This window comes from Oryctolagus cuniculus, chromosome 18 (genome assembly GCF_964237555.1).
Source record: "Oryctolagus cuniculus chromosome 18, mOryCun1.1, whole genome shotgun sequence".
In the NCBI taxonomy this organism is placed as follows: domain Eukaryota; kingdom Metazoa; phylum Chordata; class Mammalia; order Lagomorpha; family Leporidae; genus Oryctolagus; species Oryctolagus cuniculus.
In genome coordinates this window covers 52426943-52444991 of record NC_091449.1, presented here as the reverse complement: position 1 = coordinate 52444991, position 18049 = coordinate 52426943, and the positions used below count along the sequence as shown (strand labels likewise).

The 18049-nt window shown below is 46.8% G+C and overlaps 3 protein-coding genes across 8 annotated transcripts in view; 2 read left to right on the top strand and 1 right to left on the bottom strand.

Moving 5' to 3' along the window:
• Positions 1-6986, top strand: part of TERF2 (telomeric repeat binding factor 2) — a 33448-nt gene extending 26462 nt beyond the window's left edge. Inside the window, exons 8-10 of one of the 2 annotated variants that reach the window (XM_008257547.4) lie at positions 535-620; positions 3769-3809; positions 5823-6986. In XM_008257547.4, coding sequence (XP_008255769.2) covers positions 535-620; positions 3769-3809; positions 5823-5981 — 286 coding nt within the window. In that variant the 3' untranslated portion in view covers positions 5982-6986. Of the gene's footprint in view, positions 1-534; positions 621-3765; positions 3810-5822 lie in introns of both variants that reach the window. The other variant, XM_002711661.4, reaches the window with a different exon arrangement.
• NIP7 (nucleolar pre-rRNA processing protein NIP7) overlaps positions 1-18049 on the bottom strand; it is a 71392-nt gene that overhangs the window by 52846 nt on the left and 497 nt on the right. For 3 of the 5 annotated variants that reach the window (XR_007920025.2, XR_011384061.1, XM_051847246.2), the window contains exons 3-4: positions 17874-18012; positions 17360-17500 (exon numbers count right to left, since the gene is read on the bottom strand). Coding sequence is in view for 3 of the 5 variants with exons in the window: in XM_051847246.2 (XP_051703206.1) it covers positions 17360-17500; positions 17874-18012 (280 nt within the window). In the remaining 2 variants the exon portion in view is untranslated. Of the gene's footprint in view, positions 1-5834; positions 13895-15828; positions 17162-17359; positions 17501-17873; positions 18013-18049 lie in introns of those variants that run through there. The other 2 variants (XM_051847247.2, XM_002711729.5) reach the window with 2 other exon arrangements.
• Positions 9759-15647, top strand: TMED6 (transmembrane p24 trafficking protein 6). The gene is made up of 4 exons (XM_051847245.2): positions 9759-9962; positions 11752-11878; positions 12941-13089; positions 15247-15647. The coding sequence occupies exons 1-4, from the start codon at positions 9759-9761 to the stop codon at positions 15478-15480; spliced, it is 714 nt and encodes a 237-aa protein (XP_051703205.1). The 3' UTR covers positions 15481-15647.

Sequence of the window (18049 nt, the reverse complement as noted above, 5' to 3'; positions counted from 1 at the left end):
TGAGAGCTGGGGGCAGACTGGGTGTTCTGGGTGCCCCATAAAGGCATTAGGCTCTGCCGTTCACACAGGGAGAAGCCATCACAGGCATGAGGGGTGTGGTCAGTGCAGCACACTTGTTCTGGTGGCTTTGGAAGGGAAAGGCCAGTGTAATCCTGGTGAAAGGCACCAGTGTCTTGAACTAGGGGAACCGAGGAGGGAAAGCAGGTCCACCCAGGGATGAGCATCAAGGAGGAGTTTGTATCTTCTGGGTTAGAAAAGTCAAACACAATCAAAACAAATTCCAGGAAGAAAAGAGATTTCGGGTGGCGGTGATGTACTCAGTGCTGTTTGGGCAGTGGTCCTGCAGCCTGGGGGTGTTCACGTGGAGATGCTGGCCAGCCAGGGAGGGAGGCAGTGGATTTGGAATTGTATGCAGATGGACCTCACATGTGGGCACAAACAAGGATGAGTACGGGCCAGCGTGTGGAGGACAGAGTATGGGATGTGCTGGGATGAATTTGTTTTACATCTTGTTCTCTCTTTGATCTCCCTCAGAGTGCCCAAGAGCAAGTGGAACAGCTCTAACGGGGTGGAAGAAAAAGAGACCTGGGTGGAAGAGGACGACTTGTTTCAAGTTCAGGGTGAGCCGTGGAATCGCCTCGGCGCTTCCTTAATGTTTGCTGGATTACAGATATATGTTGTTCTCTTCATGTTCCAGAATCTACAGCTGTCAAAATAGAAAAATTTACTAAGGTCTGACCTCATTTGGATTGACAAGGAGTCAGTTTCATGTCCTTTCCCAGTAAGCCATGGAGACTGTCAAAGCAGCACTTTATGATTAAAGAGAATTCCTAGCTGTATTTCAGTAAAAACTATGATTTAATATAGTTGGTGTTCTTCCTAAAGTCCTTTAATTAGAAAAGATGGTTATGGGTCATTCCCTCCATTTTTTTGGTTGTTGTTGAAGAAAAAAAAAACTCTTACTAGCTCTATATATACATATTTTTTTTCTTTTTTAAATTAATTTATTTTGAAAAATCAGAGTTAGAGAGAGGGATCTTCCACCTGCTGGTTCACTCCCCAGATGTCCAAAACAGCCAGCTCTGGGCCAGGCTGAAGCCAGGAGGCAGGAGTTTCTTCCAGGTCTCCCATATGGGTGGCAGATGCCCAAACACTTGGGTCTCCCTCCACTGCTTTCCCAGGCTATTCGCAGGGAGCTAGATCAGAAGTGAAGCAGTAGGGACACCCATAAGGGATGGCATCGCAGGCAGTGGCTCTATGTGCTATGCCACAGTGCCAGCCTCAATCTTTTTTTTGAAAGGCAGCATTAAAGGGAGATCCTGCTGGTTCATTTCCCAAATGGCTGCAAGGGCCAGGGCTGGGCCAGGCTAAAGCCAGAGCTTTTTTCAGGTCTCCAACATGGATATAGGAGCCCAAGTATTTGGGCCATCCTCCACTGCTTTCTCAGACACATTAGCAGGGAGCTGGATCGAAAGTAGAGCATCTGGGGCTTGAACTGGCCCCAGTGTGAGATGCTGGCATCACAGGCAGTGGTTTAACCTGCTGTGCCACAACACTAGCTCTGAGACGTGATCTCTTATTTATAGGCTGAGAAGAAGAGCTTGAAAAGACCTCACATGGTCTGTAGGAGTGCGGACTCTTGCTCAGGAAACTGACCCAAATTAAACTTGGATAAAATGAGTAAGGATTTGAAAATTCTGATTTAAATCAATAAAACTGTTATATCAAAGCAGTGGCTGGCAGGGAGCCATAAAGCAGAAATACCATATCATATACATACATACATGTTAGAGTTTTAAATAAAACAGTCCTGGGGTAGGTATTCGGCATGGCAGTTAAGTTGCTGCGTGAGATTCATGTATCTTATATTGAAGTGCCTGGTTCCAGTCCTGGCTCCCCCACTTCCAATTCCGCTTCCTGCTAATGCACACCCTGGGAGGCAGCAGGTGATAGCCCAAGTGTTTGGTCCCTGCCACCCACATAGGAGACCCAGATGCAGTTCCTGGCTCCTGGTTTCAGCTTGGCTTAGCCCTGGCTTTTGTGGGCATTTGGGAAATAAACTAGTTATTCTGCCTTTCTAAATAAATGAACTTTAAAAAATAAAGTGAAATTAAATTTAAGGAATAAGACAGAGGTGCCAGTTCGAGTCTTGGCTGCTCCATTTCCAATCCAGCTCCCTGCTAAAATACCTGGGAAAGCAGCAGAGGATGGCCCAAGCACTTTGGCCCTAGCACTTACGTGGCAGACCTGGAAGGCTGGCTTCAGTCTGGCCCAGCCCTAGCTCTTGCAGCTATTTGGGAAGTGATCCAATGGATGGAAGATCTTTCTCTCTTTTTCTCTTCCTCTCTCTGTGTCTTCTCTCTGTAACTCTGCCTTTCAAATAAAATTTAAAAATCTTTAAAACAAAAACAAAAAAATATGACAGGGGCTGGCATTGTGGCATAGCCAGTAAGACAGCTGCCTGCAACCTCAGCGTCCCTAATGGGGGCTGGTTCATGTGCCAGCTGCTCCACTTCCCATCAAGATTCCTGCTAATGGACTAGGAAATGCAGTGCTTTTTTCCTGCTACCTATGTGGGACACCCAGATGAAGCACCTGACTCCTGGGTTTGGCCTGGCTCAGACTTGGCTGTTTGGGCCATTTAGGGATTGAAATAGAGGATGAGAGATCTGTCTCTCCCTCTCTCTAATGCTCTCAAATAAATAAATCTTAAAAACAGAATATGACAGGGGCCGGCGCTGTGTCCCAGTAGGTTAATCCTCCGCCTGCGGTGTTGGCATCCCATAGGGGCACTGGTTCTAGTCCTGGCTGCTCCTCTTCCAGTCAAGCTCTCTGCTATGGCCTGGGAAAGCAGTAGAAGATGGTCCAAGTCCTTGGGCCCCTGTAGCCACGTGGGAGACCAGGAAGGAGCGCCTGGCTCCTGGCTTCAGATTAGCACAGCTCCGGCCGTTGCGGCCATCTGGGGAGTGAACCAACGGAAGGAAGACCTTTCTCTCTGTGTCTCCCTCTCACTGTCTGTAACTCTACCTCTCAAATAAATAAATAAAATCTTTAAAAAAAAAAAAAAAAAAAAAAAAACAAGGCCAGCGCCGCGGCTCACTGGGCTAATCCTCCACCTAGCGGCGCCGGCACACCGGGTTCTAGTCCCGGTTGGGGCACCGGATTCTGTCCCGGTTGCCCCTCTTCCAGGCCAGCTCTCTGTTGTGGCCAGGGAGTACAGTGGAGGATGGCCCAAGTGCTTGGGCCCTGCACCCCATGGGAGACCAGGAAAAGCACCTGGCTCCTGGCTCCTGCCATTGGATCAGCGCGGTGCGCCGGCCGCAGCGCGCCAGCCACGGCGGCCATTGGAGGGTGAACCAACGGCAAAGGAAGACCTTTCTCTCTGTCTCTCTCTCTCACTGTCCACTCTGCCTGTCAAAAATAAATAAATAAATAAATAAATAAATAAATAAATAAATAAAATAAAAAAAAACCAGAATATGATAGTCCCTCAGTAATTTTAGAAAATAATCTTTTCTAGACAGTCTGAAATGTATCATTAGTCTGTATCTATTGAAAGCCTGTTGGTAATGCACTTGCCCTATATAGACTTGCGGGCTAAAGTGGTCTTTGCAAACAAAGGACACAAATACATTCTCCTTTAGTGATATCTCCATGCTTGTGACATTTGAAGCCGGTTTTCCCTTGGGGACGTTCTCTGTTTTTTCTGATGTTTTACACAGTAAAAGCTGAACTCTGAAACGAGTGCACTTTCATGTTTTCTAGCAGCACCAGATGAAGACAGTGCCAGCATGATAGCAAGAAAGCAGGTAATTCATGGTTTCTTTTCTGATGCAAGTCATAAGATCCCTTTCTCACAGACATAGATTAACATGCACCCAGTAACTTTGTTTGTTGGGGGTTGTTTTGAGGTTTTCGGATAATTCAAACTAAATTTTTCTGTGGAAGAAAAAAATCTAGGGGGACAGAAACCTGACATGCGCAACATATACACATTGGAAATTTGCAGCTAAAATGGCAGGTGTATGAGGCAGCTTGGGCCCACTTGAACCATGGCAGCAGCTGCTGAGTGCTTTGCTGGCAGAGTACCGGGAAATGAATCCCAAGTCAGTAGTGGGCAGGGTCACTGAAAGTGTCCTGGGATTTCACAAACAATTCTGCTCTTCCGGGCCCCTGGGCCTGTGATGGGAAGGGCAGCCGTGAAGATCTTTGAATGCCTTTGGGATCGATCTTCCATTTTTTCCCTATTAGCACATAGCTCCTTTTTTCCTGCACTCATCTCTTTAGCTAGTGAGTACTCTACCTCGTTAACCCTGTCCCAAACAAGGATTTTCTTCCTTTCTTCTATGGCCAGGCTCCACATTTCCAAATCTTTCTGCTCTGTTCCTTTTCAGTTTCATTAGTATTTCCTGATTGTCACTGTGCAACAATGTTACTAACAGTAGGCAGTAACTCCCATGCTACAGCCTGAACATGTTGCTGCCTCGAATTTCCTCAGGACTAGTGCTGTGGCGTAGCAGGGAAAGCCCGCCTGCTCTGCTGGTATCCCATATTGGTGCTGGTTTTTGTCCCGCTTGCTCTACTTCTGATCCAGCTCCCTGCTAATGGCCTGGGAAAAGCAGCAGGGAATAGCCCAAGAGCTGGGGCCCTTGCCACCCATGTGGGAGACCCAGATGAAGCTCCTGACTCCTGGCTTTTGCCTGGCCCAGTGCTGGCCATTGTGGCCATTTGGGGAGTGAACCAGCAGCTGGAAGATCTGTCTCTCCTTGTCTCACTGTAACTCTGTCTTTCAAATAAATAAATAAATCTTTGAATCCTAGCAGATGGGATGAGGGTTTGCCAGTGGTTAAGATGTCACCTGGGGAATGAAGCCCTATGCTACTATTTGTGGAAACTCTTGCAAAGGATAGAGAGCTAAATGTAATGCATTCCTAGATTTTAATTAGTGATATTTTCCATTACTAAATAAAATACTTTCATAGCCTAAAAAAAAACAAAACGTGTCACCTGAGATGCTGCATCTCTATCTGAGTGTGTGGGTTTGCGTCCCAGCCCCACTCCTGATTCCGGCTCCCTGCTGATGGACACACTGGGAGGCAGCAGGTGATAGCTTAAGTAGTTGGATCCCTTTTCATGTGAGAGCTGCAGGATGAGTTTCTAGATCCTGGCTGGGGCTGGGCCAGGCTGAAGCCAGAAGCCCAGAGTTTCTTCCTGGTCTCCCATGTTGGTGCAGGGGCCCAGGGACTTGGGCCATCTTCGCTGCTTTTCCCAGGCACATGAGCAGAGAGCTGGATTAAAAGTGGAGCAGCTTGGCCAGCACCGCGGCTCACTAGGCTAATCCTCTGCCTGCGGTGCCGGCACCCCGGGTTCTAGTCCCAATTGGGGCACCGGATTCTGTCCCAGTTGCTCCTCTTCCAGTCTAGCTCTCTGCTGTGGCCCCGGAGTGCAGTGGAGGATGACCCAGGTGCTTGGGCCCTGCACCTGCGTGGGAGACCAGGAGGAAGCACCTGGCTCGTGGCTTCAGATTGGCGCAGTGCGCCGGCCATAACAGCCACTTGTGGGGGGTGAACCAACAGAAAAAGGAAGACCTTTCTCTCTGTCTCTCTCTCTCTCTCACACTAACTCTGCCTGTCAAAAAAAAAAAAGTGGAGCAGCTGGGGCTCAAACTGGCACCCATATGGGATGCCGGCACTGCAGATGGCGGCTGAACCCACTACACCACAGCACCGTGCTCACTAGGATTCTGAGTGTATTTCATCACGTGTTGGAGAAGATACAAATGAAGAGCATCGCTGAAATGTGGCCTCTGTTTTCTTTTGCAGAAGTGGACTGTAGAAGAAAGCGAGTGGGTCAAGGCTGGTGTGCAGAAGTATGGGGAAGGAAACTGGGCTGCCATTTCTAAAAATTACCCATTTGTTAATCGAACAGCTGTGATGATTAAGGATCGCTGGCGGACCATGAAAAAACTTGGCATGAACTGAAACAAGCCTTCATTTCCACAGGATTCACAGGAGCCTGGTTCCTAATTATAGTCCTGGTAGTCTGCTGTTCTTTCAGAAGCTGGGCTGGGCTAAGGATTTGGGCAGCCTCTGTCAGCACGGGGATGTCCCCGCTCCACTTCCTCACTGTGGGAGATCATGGAGCCAAGAAGCAAAGCCAATCTGCCCCGTGTCCTGGCAGAGGTGACAGGCACGCAGCTTGTGTAGTGCCAGAATATCCTTAGGATTTCCCTTTTTTAGTGGTTTGCTTACATTTAAATCCCTGGTAATCTGTAGAATCTTCTAGGAAATGATGGAGTCTATTAGGAGCCACTTATGACCCCATGATCTTTTAAAACCAGCAACATGAGCATTTTTTGGAGTGAACTTGTTCAATGTAAAATGTTGGCCTTCTGATGCAAATTGAAAGGAACATCATCTGTTTGTTAGGAGCCCAGGTTGGTAAGAGCAGTCCTTGTGGAATCAGACTCCCTTTAAAAACTGGAAACAGTTGTGATCAACCCCAGACCTGACTGCCCTGGCAATGCCTCTTAATATCTGCTGGACTGTGTAGGCAGGTTTGTCCTCCACTTCTCATGTGGTTGAACCAGTGTGTTTTATGGTAAAATGGTGATTGTAGATAAGCTTAGCTACACCCCTTTCCTTCCCAGTCCCCTCCCTTAGCTGAATTTTAAAGCTAAAAACAAAACAAAACAAAACAAAAAAACAAATCCTGATTGAATATGAATGCCCAGTTCCATTCTTTGTGAAATGGTTGCTTCCGCCCGATTCTCTACTTGTGCTGTGTTAGTGTCTTGCACTGGAATTCAAAATTCCCTTCTCCTTTTGTACTGTGTTGTGCTTGCTGTCTCTCTTGGACATCCTTAAAGACTGTCTTTTTAGCAAAAAATTTCAGTAAAGTGTTTTCTGTAATCTTTTTTTAAAATATGAGAACTAATTATTGTCCATACTTGTAGCATTCTTCATTAAAGTCTTGCTTCTCTCAGATTTAAGTAGCTCATTAATTGAAGCCCAGCATGTATTCACAGATGGAGGCAGACAAATGATGAACAGAGTTTGCTAAACTGTTTTGATGAAGGAGCTAATGTCTTAACTGTACTGGAATTTCTAATCCTTGGAAGCTACGACAGATGATGATATGGAATTTGCCTCTTAATCTGTTAATTTCTTCTGAGGACAAGAGAATTCCTCCCTTCTCACTGTGGGGGGGTAGAGGCAAGGGGTAAAGAAATGCTAAAGCTTTAGAACTCATCCATTAGTTACAAACTGGAAACTCTGTTCATCCTTCCTGCCTACTAACAGTGTACTTTGGGTTTGGTACCACTGTTTTTCTATCAGCCAACACCAGGGGAGCTGAGGATGTGAGCTCCTCTTGGTCCAGCAACCTTCTGGTTGCAGCTGGTTGTGTCCTCCAAGCCATCAGATTAGAATGCAGTTTTCTCTTTTCAACTCAGATGATGTGAAGGCACTTTCTAGGTAAAAGAGTCAAACTGTATCGTCTGGGCAGGAGTGTGGCTTAGGATGCCGGCATCCCAGAAGTGCCTGAGTTCAAGTCCTGGTTCCGCTTCTGTCTCTCCCTTCCTGCTAATGTGCATCCTGGGAGGCAACAGTGAGGCTCAAGTAATTGAGTTCCTGCCAGCCACATGAGACACCTGGATTGAGTTTTAGCTCCTGATTGTGAGCTGCCTCATCCCCAGCTGTTGTGGGGCATGATGGGGCATGAACCAGCAGACGGAAGATAGCTGTTTTCTCTCCTGCCTTTCAGATAGCATGAAATTGTAGATTTAAGAACTAATATCCGAATCAGTGGTTCTTAAACTTGAGAAACTGCAAGTCCATTAACTTTTGTTTTGTTTGAAAGAGAGACAGACCCTGATCACTGATTCATCCCCCAAATACCACAAAGACTTGGGCTGGAGCTGGGAGCAAGAACTGTTTCTGTCTCTCATGTGGGTGGCAGGGACCCAACCACTTGAGTCATCAACGGCTGCTTCCCAGGGTCTGGTAACAGCTGGGACCAGGAGCAGAGCTGGTACTGCAACATGGGATACGGCGTCTTGAGCAGCATCGTAGTTGCTATGCCAGAATCCTACCACCATTAACTGTTTTTTCATGAAACTTCAGTGTTAGAAGAGTGTTACTGAAATGTGTACAAACAAAACTGTGTTTTACAGCTTCCGCAGAACTGTGTAACTTACTGTGATCAGTGACTAGCTGATTCCACTCATGCTGTGAGTGGTGGTAGGATTGCTGTGGCAGTGGGATCCATGTCAGGGACGCCTGTAGCACTGTACACTGATGGTCCACAGGTCTCCTGCCTTCACTTTATCCAGACAGCTGCAGGACCACTGTGCCTGCCCTGTGTTGCCCTGTGTTTGGCCTCCCTGGGACTGGATCATATGAAGTCTTCTCTGTTTTTTAGCTTGTGATACCAGGAATCACTGCAGTGAAGGCTGAAGCACTTTTTCATTAGAAGGTGATAATGCATCTTGATTTGTAAGATTATTAAAGAAACAGCATGTTTTAACATTGTCAGAACTCAGACCAATAGCTTGAGGAATAGTCCTGATGGTTAAGAATTCGAGCCCCCATGAGGGCCCAGCTCTGGTAGCTGTGCTTGAGACCATGAGCCAGCCACTCAGTTTCCTGTCTTCTTCCTCATCTCTGAACGTGGACCACAGTAACCTCCTTCATGGGTCTGTTGGGACCAGGAAGATGCAAGCACCTCTCAGCTCAGTGCTTGCCACGGAGTCAGTGGATGCTGAAGTCCTGAATGGAAGAAGAGGTCTGAACAACTTAAGTCTCTGGGTGGCTCTGCATAGCTTTAGATAATATACCAGGTAGAAGATAAAAGAACAAGGCATGTTGGTGAGGGGTTGGCCACTGTCTTTGTTACTCTTCATTTAAAGGTTGCATGCTGTACCCCCTTTTTTTTTTTTTATTTATTGATTTATTTGAAAGAGTTACACAGAGGAGAGGCAGAGAGAGACAGGGAGGTCCTCCATTTACTGGTTCATTCCCCAGCTGGCCGCAACAGCTGGAGCTGCGCTGATCTGAAGCCAGGAGCCAGGAGCTTCTTCCAGGTCTCCCACATGGACGCAGGGGCCCAAGGACTTGGACCATCTTCTACTGCTATCCCAGGCCACAGCAGAGAGCTGGATCGGAAGAGGAGCAGCCGGGACTAGAACCGGCGCCCAAATGGGATTTTGGCACTTCAGGCCAGGGTTTTAACCTGCTGTGCCACAGTGCCGGCCCGTGCTGTACCTTCTGTAATATGTAGCATTGAGCAATCTGGGGTTTCTCTGTCTTGTTTGGAAAGAGCAGGTAGCACCTAGCAATTCAACATAAGAAAAAAAATCTCCCCACCTGGCTTTTGTCTATTTAGGTGTATATTCAGGTGATTATAAATAAACTTTGCTAATATTTTATTCCTAAGAAGCATGAACTGAAAATGATAGCCCACCCCCCCCCAAAAAAAAAAAATGTTAGCCCAAAGAGTAGACAAGAACCTCTCCTGAGGCATACTCTGTGGAGCCCCTATTTAGGTTTGATAAGCAAGCCACTGCGTTTTGGAGGTGAAAGCAAAAACTGTGAGACGAGAGTGGACGTGTCATGGCAGTTCTATTACTGGATGTTTGTGCAAGGCCCTGAAGTTGGCCTAACTTGAATTGTGGGGTTAATGATTACCCCAGCAGTCGTCTAAACCACTTTGGTTCCACTGGGCTGCAAGCAGCACCTGCAGAGTCTACAGGAAGCAGCATGTCCCCTTTGCTCTTTGGGGCTGGGTTGGTGATTCTGCATCTAGTGATTCCTATTAGGAACCAGAAGACACAACTCCTACCTGGCCAGCCGCTCTTGCGTGCAGCTGATCGACATGACTTTGCCATCATGATCCCTCCGGGAGGCACAGAATGCTTTTGGCAATTTGCCCAACAGGCTGGATACTTCTATTTCAGTTATGAGGTACTTGGGCTCCTCCAGCCACACTGGAGATTTGTTCTTTTTCATTTTGTAAAGTGGGTCAGGTTCTAGACTAAAACAAGGCTTGGTTGTCTGTTACACTGTGATTCCCCACCTATTAATGAAATGAACCTGCAGTTAGAGGAGAACTCTCGGATGAATAATCCCCAATAAGAGCTAAAACATATGGTTTGGCTTTTCCTACCAAGGGAGGCGTACTTTTAACATTTACTTATGACATTAATAAAGATTTAGTACAAATTCAAATGAAGAAGTAGCATGAACTTTGGAGACCCAAAGATTTCAAAGTTCATGGGGCCAGGGGAGCAACATATGCTATTCTGCCTTTAGAGTGATCCCAACAAACTGGAGAGTCACTGGCTCAAGGTTTGTTTCTACTCAGCAACACAATCCTACGTCTCTTAAGAAGGTAAATGCTTTCAAGTTACCTGATCACGGGTCAAGAACGTTTAACTATACTGTTAACAGTACAAAAGTCAGCATTAAAGTTGTAGCCTGTTTCCTTTATCTTAGAAATCTGCTAAATTTCCAGTTTTTATTTATATAGTAATAGATTATGTTGATCTTATTCCATTCCACTGTAACTTAAAATCTGTTTTAAATAAACTTATCAGAGGCCGGCGCCGCAGCTCACTAGGCTAATCCTCCGCCTTGCGGCGCCAGCACACCGGGTTCTAGTCCCGGTCGGGGCTCCGGATTCTGTCCCGGTTGCCCCTCTTCCAGGCCAGCTCTCTGCTGTGGCCCGGGAGTGCAGTGGAGGATGGCCCAAGTGCTTGGGCCCTGCACCCCATGGGAGACCAGGAGAAGTACCTGGCTCCTGCCTTCGGATCAGTGCGGTGCACCGGCCGCATTGCGCCAGCCTCGGCGGCCATTGGAGGGTGAACCAACGGCAAAGGAAGACCTTTCTCTCTGTCTCTCTCTCACTGTCCACTCTGCCTGTCCAAAAAAAAAAAAAAAACCAACACCTTATCAGAGATTGTCCTTATCTCTGAATATTTTTGAACAGCAGCTACTAGTCAGTTCACTATAGCCTGGACTTACCAAGATCCAGCTTGGGAGTGGGCACTGTGGCACAGCGGGCTAAGCTGCCACTCGGGACACCTGCATCCATCAGAGTGCCTGAGTCCTGGCTACTCTGCTTCCCACCCAACTTCCTGCTAACGTGCACCTGGGAGGCAGATGGTGGCTCAAGTACTAGAATCTCTGCTGTCCATATGGGAGAGCCGGGTGGAGTTCCAGGCTCCTGGCTTCAACCTGGCGCCCAGCCCCAGCTGCTGTCCTGGTTATGTAAATGTAAATGTACCAGGGACTGAAGATATCTCTGCCACTCTGCCTTTCCAAAGGAAAAAGAAAAAAGATTCGGCTTGAGACAAGTGCCTGCTGTGGGTATGGGCTGCAAGGCAACAAATGTCCAAGTGTGGGACACTGCCAAGGAGCTCACCAAACAAGTTCAGTGAAGAACTCCAGCCAGAACCCAACCTATCCGCTAATCCACACCAAATGACCGGTCAGATTGGGCTTCTTCCTTAGCAGGGGTGCTGTAGGCATTTTGCGCAATTCTTTGTTCTGCAAGGGTATTTAGATTTCTGTGCCTCCACATTGAACACCGTCACCATGACAACTAAAAACTCTTCCAACCTCCCCAGATTTGCACCATCCCAGATGGAAGTCACCGAGGTGCTGATGGTGGGATTTCAACCTTACCTACCACCTATGTGGATTATCAGTGATGTAGCAGCTGCTTTTCTTCCATTTTAATGTGTCTCGGCAGGTTCAGCGGACACTGGGGATGTCACATGACCGGCACGTTGCTGCCACGGCACACACCCCGCAGGGTGTCCTCTTAGACACTTCCCAGGATGTTCGGGGACAGATTAACTTCCCTACCAAAGAGACAGGTCTGTTTCCATCATCATAGCTATTACAACATTCATAGGTTTCCAAGTAACTGGAGGAAAAGGAAGTACATCGAGATGGTGAAACAGAAGGAAAAATATTGAGCCTTCAGCACCCAGAGCCAGTGCTCCTGAAGACTGCTCATGTCTAAGGGCAGGTGGGGTGGGGTGGGGGCAGTGTCTCCAGGTGACTATTAACAACCTCCCTAGAAGCTAATCAGACTGGGAAAATGACTCAGAGATCCATTTATAATATAGAATTCCAATTCATTTGCTGTGAGGTAGCGTTTCTTTCCAGTCATCAGAATACTTTGAGCCAGTGACTAAAAGCAGATTTAGAACAGCCACAGGAGATACCCACACTCCACAACACACTTCTCCAGTCAAAAATCCCTCCAGCAAGAGCAAGCCCGCCCCCGCCGGCACTGCGCCAGACTCACCTGCCCTCTTTACTAGCCAGGTGCACCAAGAGGACTTTCTCAACGGGAGCATCAGACAAACTTGGCATCACAGGCCCCTACATGCCGACAGTGCCTCCCAGTCATTTTGACCTCTCTGATCTCAACAACCACTGGCTCTCTGACTACTGGAATCTCCACCCAACCTACACACACGACGGCAACGTCAGCCAAGAGCCAGCACCAGCAGATAGCTTAAACCATCAGTCTCTGTACACGTTACCCGGCAAGCAATTACTCCAGGGTGGTTTCATTCACATCACTTTCTCCCTTAGTTTAAGTTCAGGGTGGTATTCTAGCTCTGATGCTGTGCAATGAGCACATACTTCATGCTCTTAATTGCAAGCCAACCTGTTGTTCCTCAATAACATGTGGGAAGCACAGGTTAAAGAGTACACTGGTTTTTTATTCAGTATAAAGTTATTGATATTTGACAAAATTAAAAATAAATTTTATGTAACATCTTCCATGTCAAACATGGGATCTCTAGACTTCCCAAGTAAACAGGGTGCTACGGCAGCAATTTTAAGGCTGAGAAGCTGTCTCTAGGGAAATCTTAACAGAGTAGGAGACGCAAGACTTAGTAATGATGCATGAATTCCTACAGGTTTTTACCAGCTTTGTCTAAGTAATCAGCAAAATCACTTTGGTTCTGTGCAAGTGTACCTCAATTTTGGAATTTTCTATGAGGGGCCTGAGACGGACCATAAACAGCAGGACAGGAAGCAACTGAACGACACTCTGGATGCAATTGAGGTAATGGGGCATTCTGTGGGAAACCTCTGTGGAAACCGATTTTAAACTGGAATGAGGGCTCATTTGGGTAGAAACCATGTAGGCAAAGGGATCTGAATCCTTTCATACATTTTTTACTTGGAGTTTTTGAAATTCCTCACTTGTTTTATACCAGCGGTTGGCAAATTGGCTCACAGGCCCAATCTGGGCTACTGCCTTTTTTTCCTAATAGAGACAGAACATATATCATACAACTGAACATCAACAGCATATTCACAGGACCATGCAAACACCATTGGCATCTAATTCCCTAAGTCTTATCACCCCAAAAAGAAACCTTCTATCCATTTCTCTCTCCATTTCCCATGAGACCCTAGTCTTGACTTACCTATTCTGTACATTTCATATAGATTGAACCATACAATGAATGGCCTTTTAAAAAGATATTTATTTGAAAGGCAGAGTTACAGATGGAGGGAGAAAGATCTTCAATTGGCTCACTCCCAAATGGCACCAACAACTGGGGCTGGGTCAGGCTGAAGCCAGAAGCCTGGCACTTCACCCAGTTCATCCATGTGGGTGATAAGGATGCAAGTGCTTGGGCCACGTTATGTGGCCTTCCCAGGAACAGGAGCAGGGAGCTGCACTGAAAGCAAGCACCACTCAAATGGGATGCCAGCATTGCAGGTGTGGCATAACTCACTGCACCACAATGCCAGCCTCCAATACACGGCCATCAGTGTCCAGCTTCTCCTTCCTGGTGTGTTTTCATGATCCATCCACATTGTTGCACTTATGTCTTCAGCTCCTTTTTAGGGCTAACATACTGTATGGGAAAACATCTTATTTATCCATTAAGCAGTGGATAAACACTGATTATTTTCACCTTTTGGCTATCATAATGCTGCTGTGAACATTTCCATACCAATTTTTACATTAGTTTTCTATTTTGTATGGCTAGAAGTACAATCCTTGGGTCATGTGGTAACCAGCCTTTGTCGAGTAACAGTGGCTAAACCATTTTACACTCCCAACAGCAGCACAGGAGGGTTCTAATTTCTCCACATCCTGGCCAGGAACATTTCTTTCTTTCTTTTTTTTTTTTTTTTTAAGATTTATTATCTTATTTGAAAGGCAGAGCTAGAGGCCGAGGCTGAGGTCTTCCATCTGCTGGTTCACTCCCCAGATAGCTGCAACAGCCAGAGCTGGGCCAATTCAGTCAGGAGCCAGGAGCTTCTGGGTCTCCCACCTGGGTGGGCCATCTTCTACTGCTTTCCCAGGCCATAGCAGAGAGCTGGATAGGAAGTGGAGCAGCCAGGACTCTAACCGACACCCATATGGGATGTCAGCACTGCAGTCGGCAGCTTTAGCCACAATGCCACAGCACCAGCCCTGACTGGCCATCCATACTTGTTACTGCCTTTATTACAGCCACCCTAATGGGTGTCAAGTGGTATCTCATATCCTGGATTACTGAACATCTTCTCACCTTTTTATTGACCATTTGTGTATCTTCTCTGCAGAAATTCTACCCAAATCTTGTCCATTTTTAAGAGCTTTATCTACATATTCTGGATACAAGTCCTTTATCAGATACAGTTTGCAGATATTTTCTCCCATTCTGTGGGATCTTTTCACTTTGATAGTCTTCGTGACACCCAAGAGGCTCGCTGCCTTTGTAAATGGGAAGCTTTGCTGGAAGGCAGCCATGCTTGTTTGAACATGTCACACCATCTAAGGCTGTTTTTGCATTCTAAGAGCAGCGTTTGGTAGCTCCAAGAGACCACACAGTCAGCAAAGCCAAAATATTTACTACTTGGCCCTTTAACAGTCCCCAGGCCTTTGTCTTCTAACATACACCTGGAGGGGTAACGGTAAATTCAGTTTGTTTCAAATCCAGAGGCACTGCACCCTTCTGGAAGAGCTGTCTGATTTGAACACTCACATTTTTCATTATAATATAGTTTTAAAAACTACAGTTAAAGATCATTCTTCACATACAGCAACATTAGCATTTATCAGCAAGTATACTAGTACTACTTATCTAAAATTGACAGTGAATTACTCAACTTCCAGATAACCTAAGTAAGGGTGCTGGTAACCGCCCAAATGAGACTAGGTGGCAATCGGCGACTTTACTGTGCTGGCAATGGTAATCACTGATGTTCCCCACCACAGGAGAGCACACAAAGGGTGCAGAACAACATCTTCCACATGTGGCGATTCTACAACTTCGCCCGGATGAGGAAAATGGGTGACTTCTTCCTTCTCCAATCAAATTACAACTATGTGAACTGGTGGTCGGCAGCACAGAGCCTTGTCATTGTTCTTTCCGGGGTATTGCAGCTTCATTTCTTGAAGCGGCTCTTCGACGTCCCCACCATCAGAGACACGAAGAAGCCAAGATGCTGAGCCAGGCTGAGGACAGCACCCTGACCCTTTTCTTCTGGGGCAGGACCTCTGTCCACGCTCTGGTCCAGTCAGCTCTGTAAAGCTACTGGAGGGAAAAGATCAAACTGTCCTAGTATACTGTGCTCACTTACAAAGGCAGAATGGCAATAAAACAGTGGCAAGGAAAACAGTGCTGAGGTTGGTATTTTCCAGAGCATATATTAAATCAACTATCTAAATACTGCTCAGTAGTCAGCAGTCCTTTAGACCTCACTGAATCTCAAGGCAAAGCCTGGGGTGGGAGAAGAGCTAAACAAGAGGGGACAAAATCAAGTTTGCTTACAGAGAAAAACAAGAGTTGGTAGAGTGTTTCTGTGGTCAAAACTGTTTTATTTTTAGAGGTATCTTCTTTGGAATTAAAAATGAGTATATTCATTTAAAAACTGTTTACAACACACATCTTAAAAACCTGTGAAACGTTATTGTCCTTTTTTTTTTAGAACTATTGTTTTTTTAAAAATTTATTTATTCATTTGAAAGGCAGAGTTATAGAGACAGAGAGAGTCTTCACTTGCTGGTTCACTCCCCAAATGGCCGCAACGGCCAGAGCTGCGCTGATCCAAAGCCAGGAGCTTGGAGCTTCTCGGTCTCCCACGCGGGTGCAGGGGCCAAGGACGTGGGCCATCCTCCTCTGCTTTCCCAGACACAGCGGAGAGCTGGATCGGAAGTGGAGCAGCTGACTGGAACTGGTGCCCATATAGGATGCTGGCACTGCAGGCCATGGCTTTACCTGCTATACCACAGCGCTGGCCCCAGTGTTACCGATTTTTAAAATATATTTTCACAAAATAATTTTAAGAAACATGTGAAAGGTGAAGAAGCTGAATTATTATTTCAGAGCCTCCAGTGCTTTTGGTCCAGTCCAGGCCAGGCCAGCCAAGTAGGCAAAGAGGTTTGTAAGAAAAATTGATTTCTAACTTTGAAATGATTCTTAAGCAGATGGTTAAAACTGTTTCAGTTTTTCTTTTTTAAACAGAAGAAAATGAAGCATGTTAAAGCTGAAGGACTCTCCCAAAGCCATCTAGCTGGTAGGTGGCAGAACTAGTTTGAATCCAAGTTTTTGTTTTATACCACGTAGCACTTACTGTATAGAAAAATAGCTAAATAAACTGCTCTTATTATCTTAGTCAAATTCCATTTGAGGCCTACTACTCTGATATGGCAATATCTTTCTTGATTTTAATAAATAACATAGAAAAGCCAGAGTTTAGAAAACAAAGTGTTATCACAGATAACAGTAACAAGCTATTCTTGTCCTCAGTTCCAACAATGTGGAACCTGTAACTCACAAGAAGCCCTCCAATTCAAATCTGTAATGGGGTACTCTACCGAGTCACAAATACAAAGATCTGAAACCTCGTTTCTGAGCCACTGTGTACATTAAGAATCCAGCTTGCATTTGTCAGCGATGCCGTATTACACATAGAAGTCCCTGACCAGGTCACGGTGCTTCACACAAAGACCACACACAAAGGAACAAAACTAGACCCTTCTCAGGGCCGGCTGTCCTGGCGAAGGCTTTTTAAGTCAGCGTTTCTTCATGCCGCACATACTCCCCAACGTCTGCTTGATGAAATACCACAATGGCCATGGGGTCTACTTTCCTGCAGTCTTGTGTAGACTTTGCTGCCACCCCAAAACCCTGGGATTCAAAAGAAGAGACACGAAGTCACTCGAGTCACTCAAACAGCCCACACTGAGGAGTGGAAAGAACACAGACGCAAAAAACACAGTTCTTGTCTTTGAGGAACTCAAAAAGTGAGGAGAACTCATGTCATTCGAGAGCACAGACCGAAAACTCCTCTCTCGGGAGCAGAAAGGTGGCATCATCTCTACTCACCAAAGGGATGTCGGCCATGGAGTAGACCACCACTCCCTGGTACTGAGCAGTGTTCTCAGTGATTCGCCCTAGACCAGACTTCAAAACGTGGTTCCCATACAGGAAGGACTGCTCGGCGCCGGGCTTTATCCACACTTTGTACTGCAGAGGAGAGAACGAAAAGGCAGGAGACACATAAACGCCAGTGCTTCTCTCCCTGCAGAGGCCAGGATCCGCAATTAGCTTCTTAAAAAGGATTAAGAGAGAGAGAGAGAGAGAGAGAGAGAGAGAGAGAGAGAGAGAGAGAAACACGCATTCCCCCAGACGGTTCAGTCCCTGAGCAGGTCTGCCAGCAAGTTCTTCCCTCGACTCTGCACGAACAGCTTCTGCCACGGGCAGCTTCTCCGGGCCTCAGGGCCACCTGTGTGACCTGGGCCCGCACGGGCTGTCCTCCCCGGGGACCGAGCCGCGCGGCACCCCCGCCGGAGACCCCGTGGGAGAGCGGCCGCGGCTTCGCCCCCCACCCCGCACACACCTTGGCGTAGGGCGCCAGGTAGTCCAGCGCCGTGATGTGCAACCGGAACTTGTGGGTCTTGGTGAACTTCCCGAAACAGGTCCCCAGCGACACCAGCTTGTCCCCGGAGATGTTGGCGGCCAGTTTCAGGATCTTTTCACTGACGGGGGGAGGGGAAGAGGCCCGGGATGAGGAGG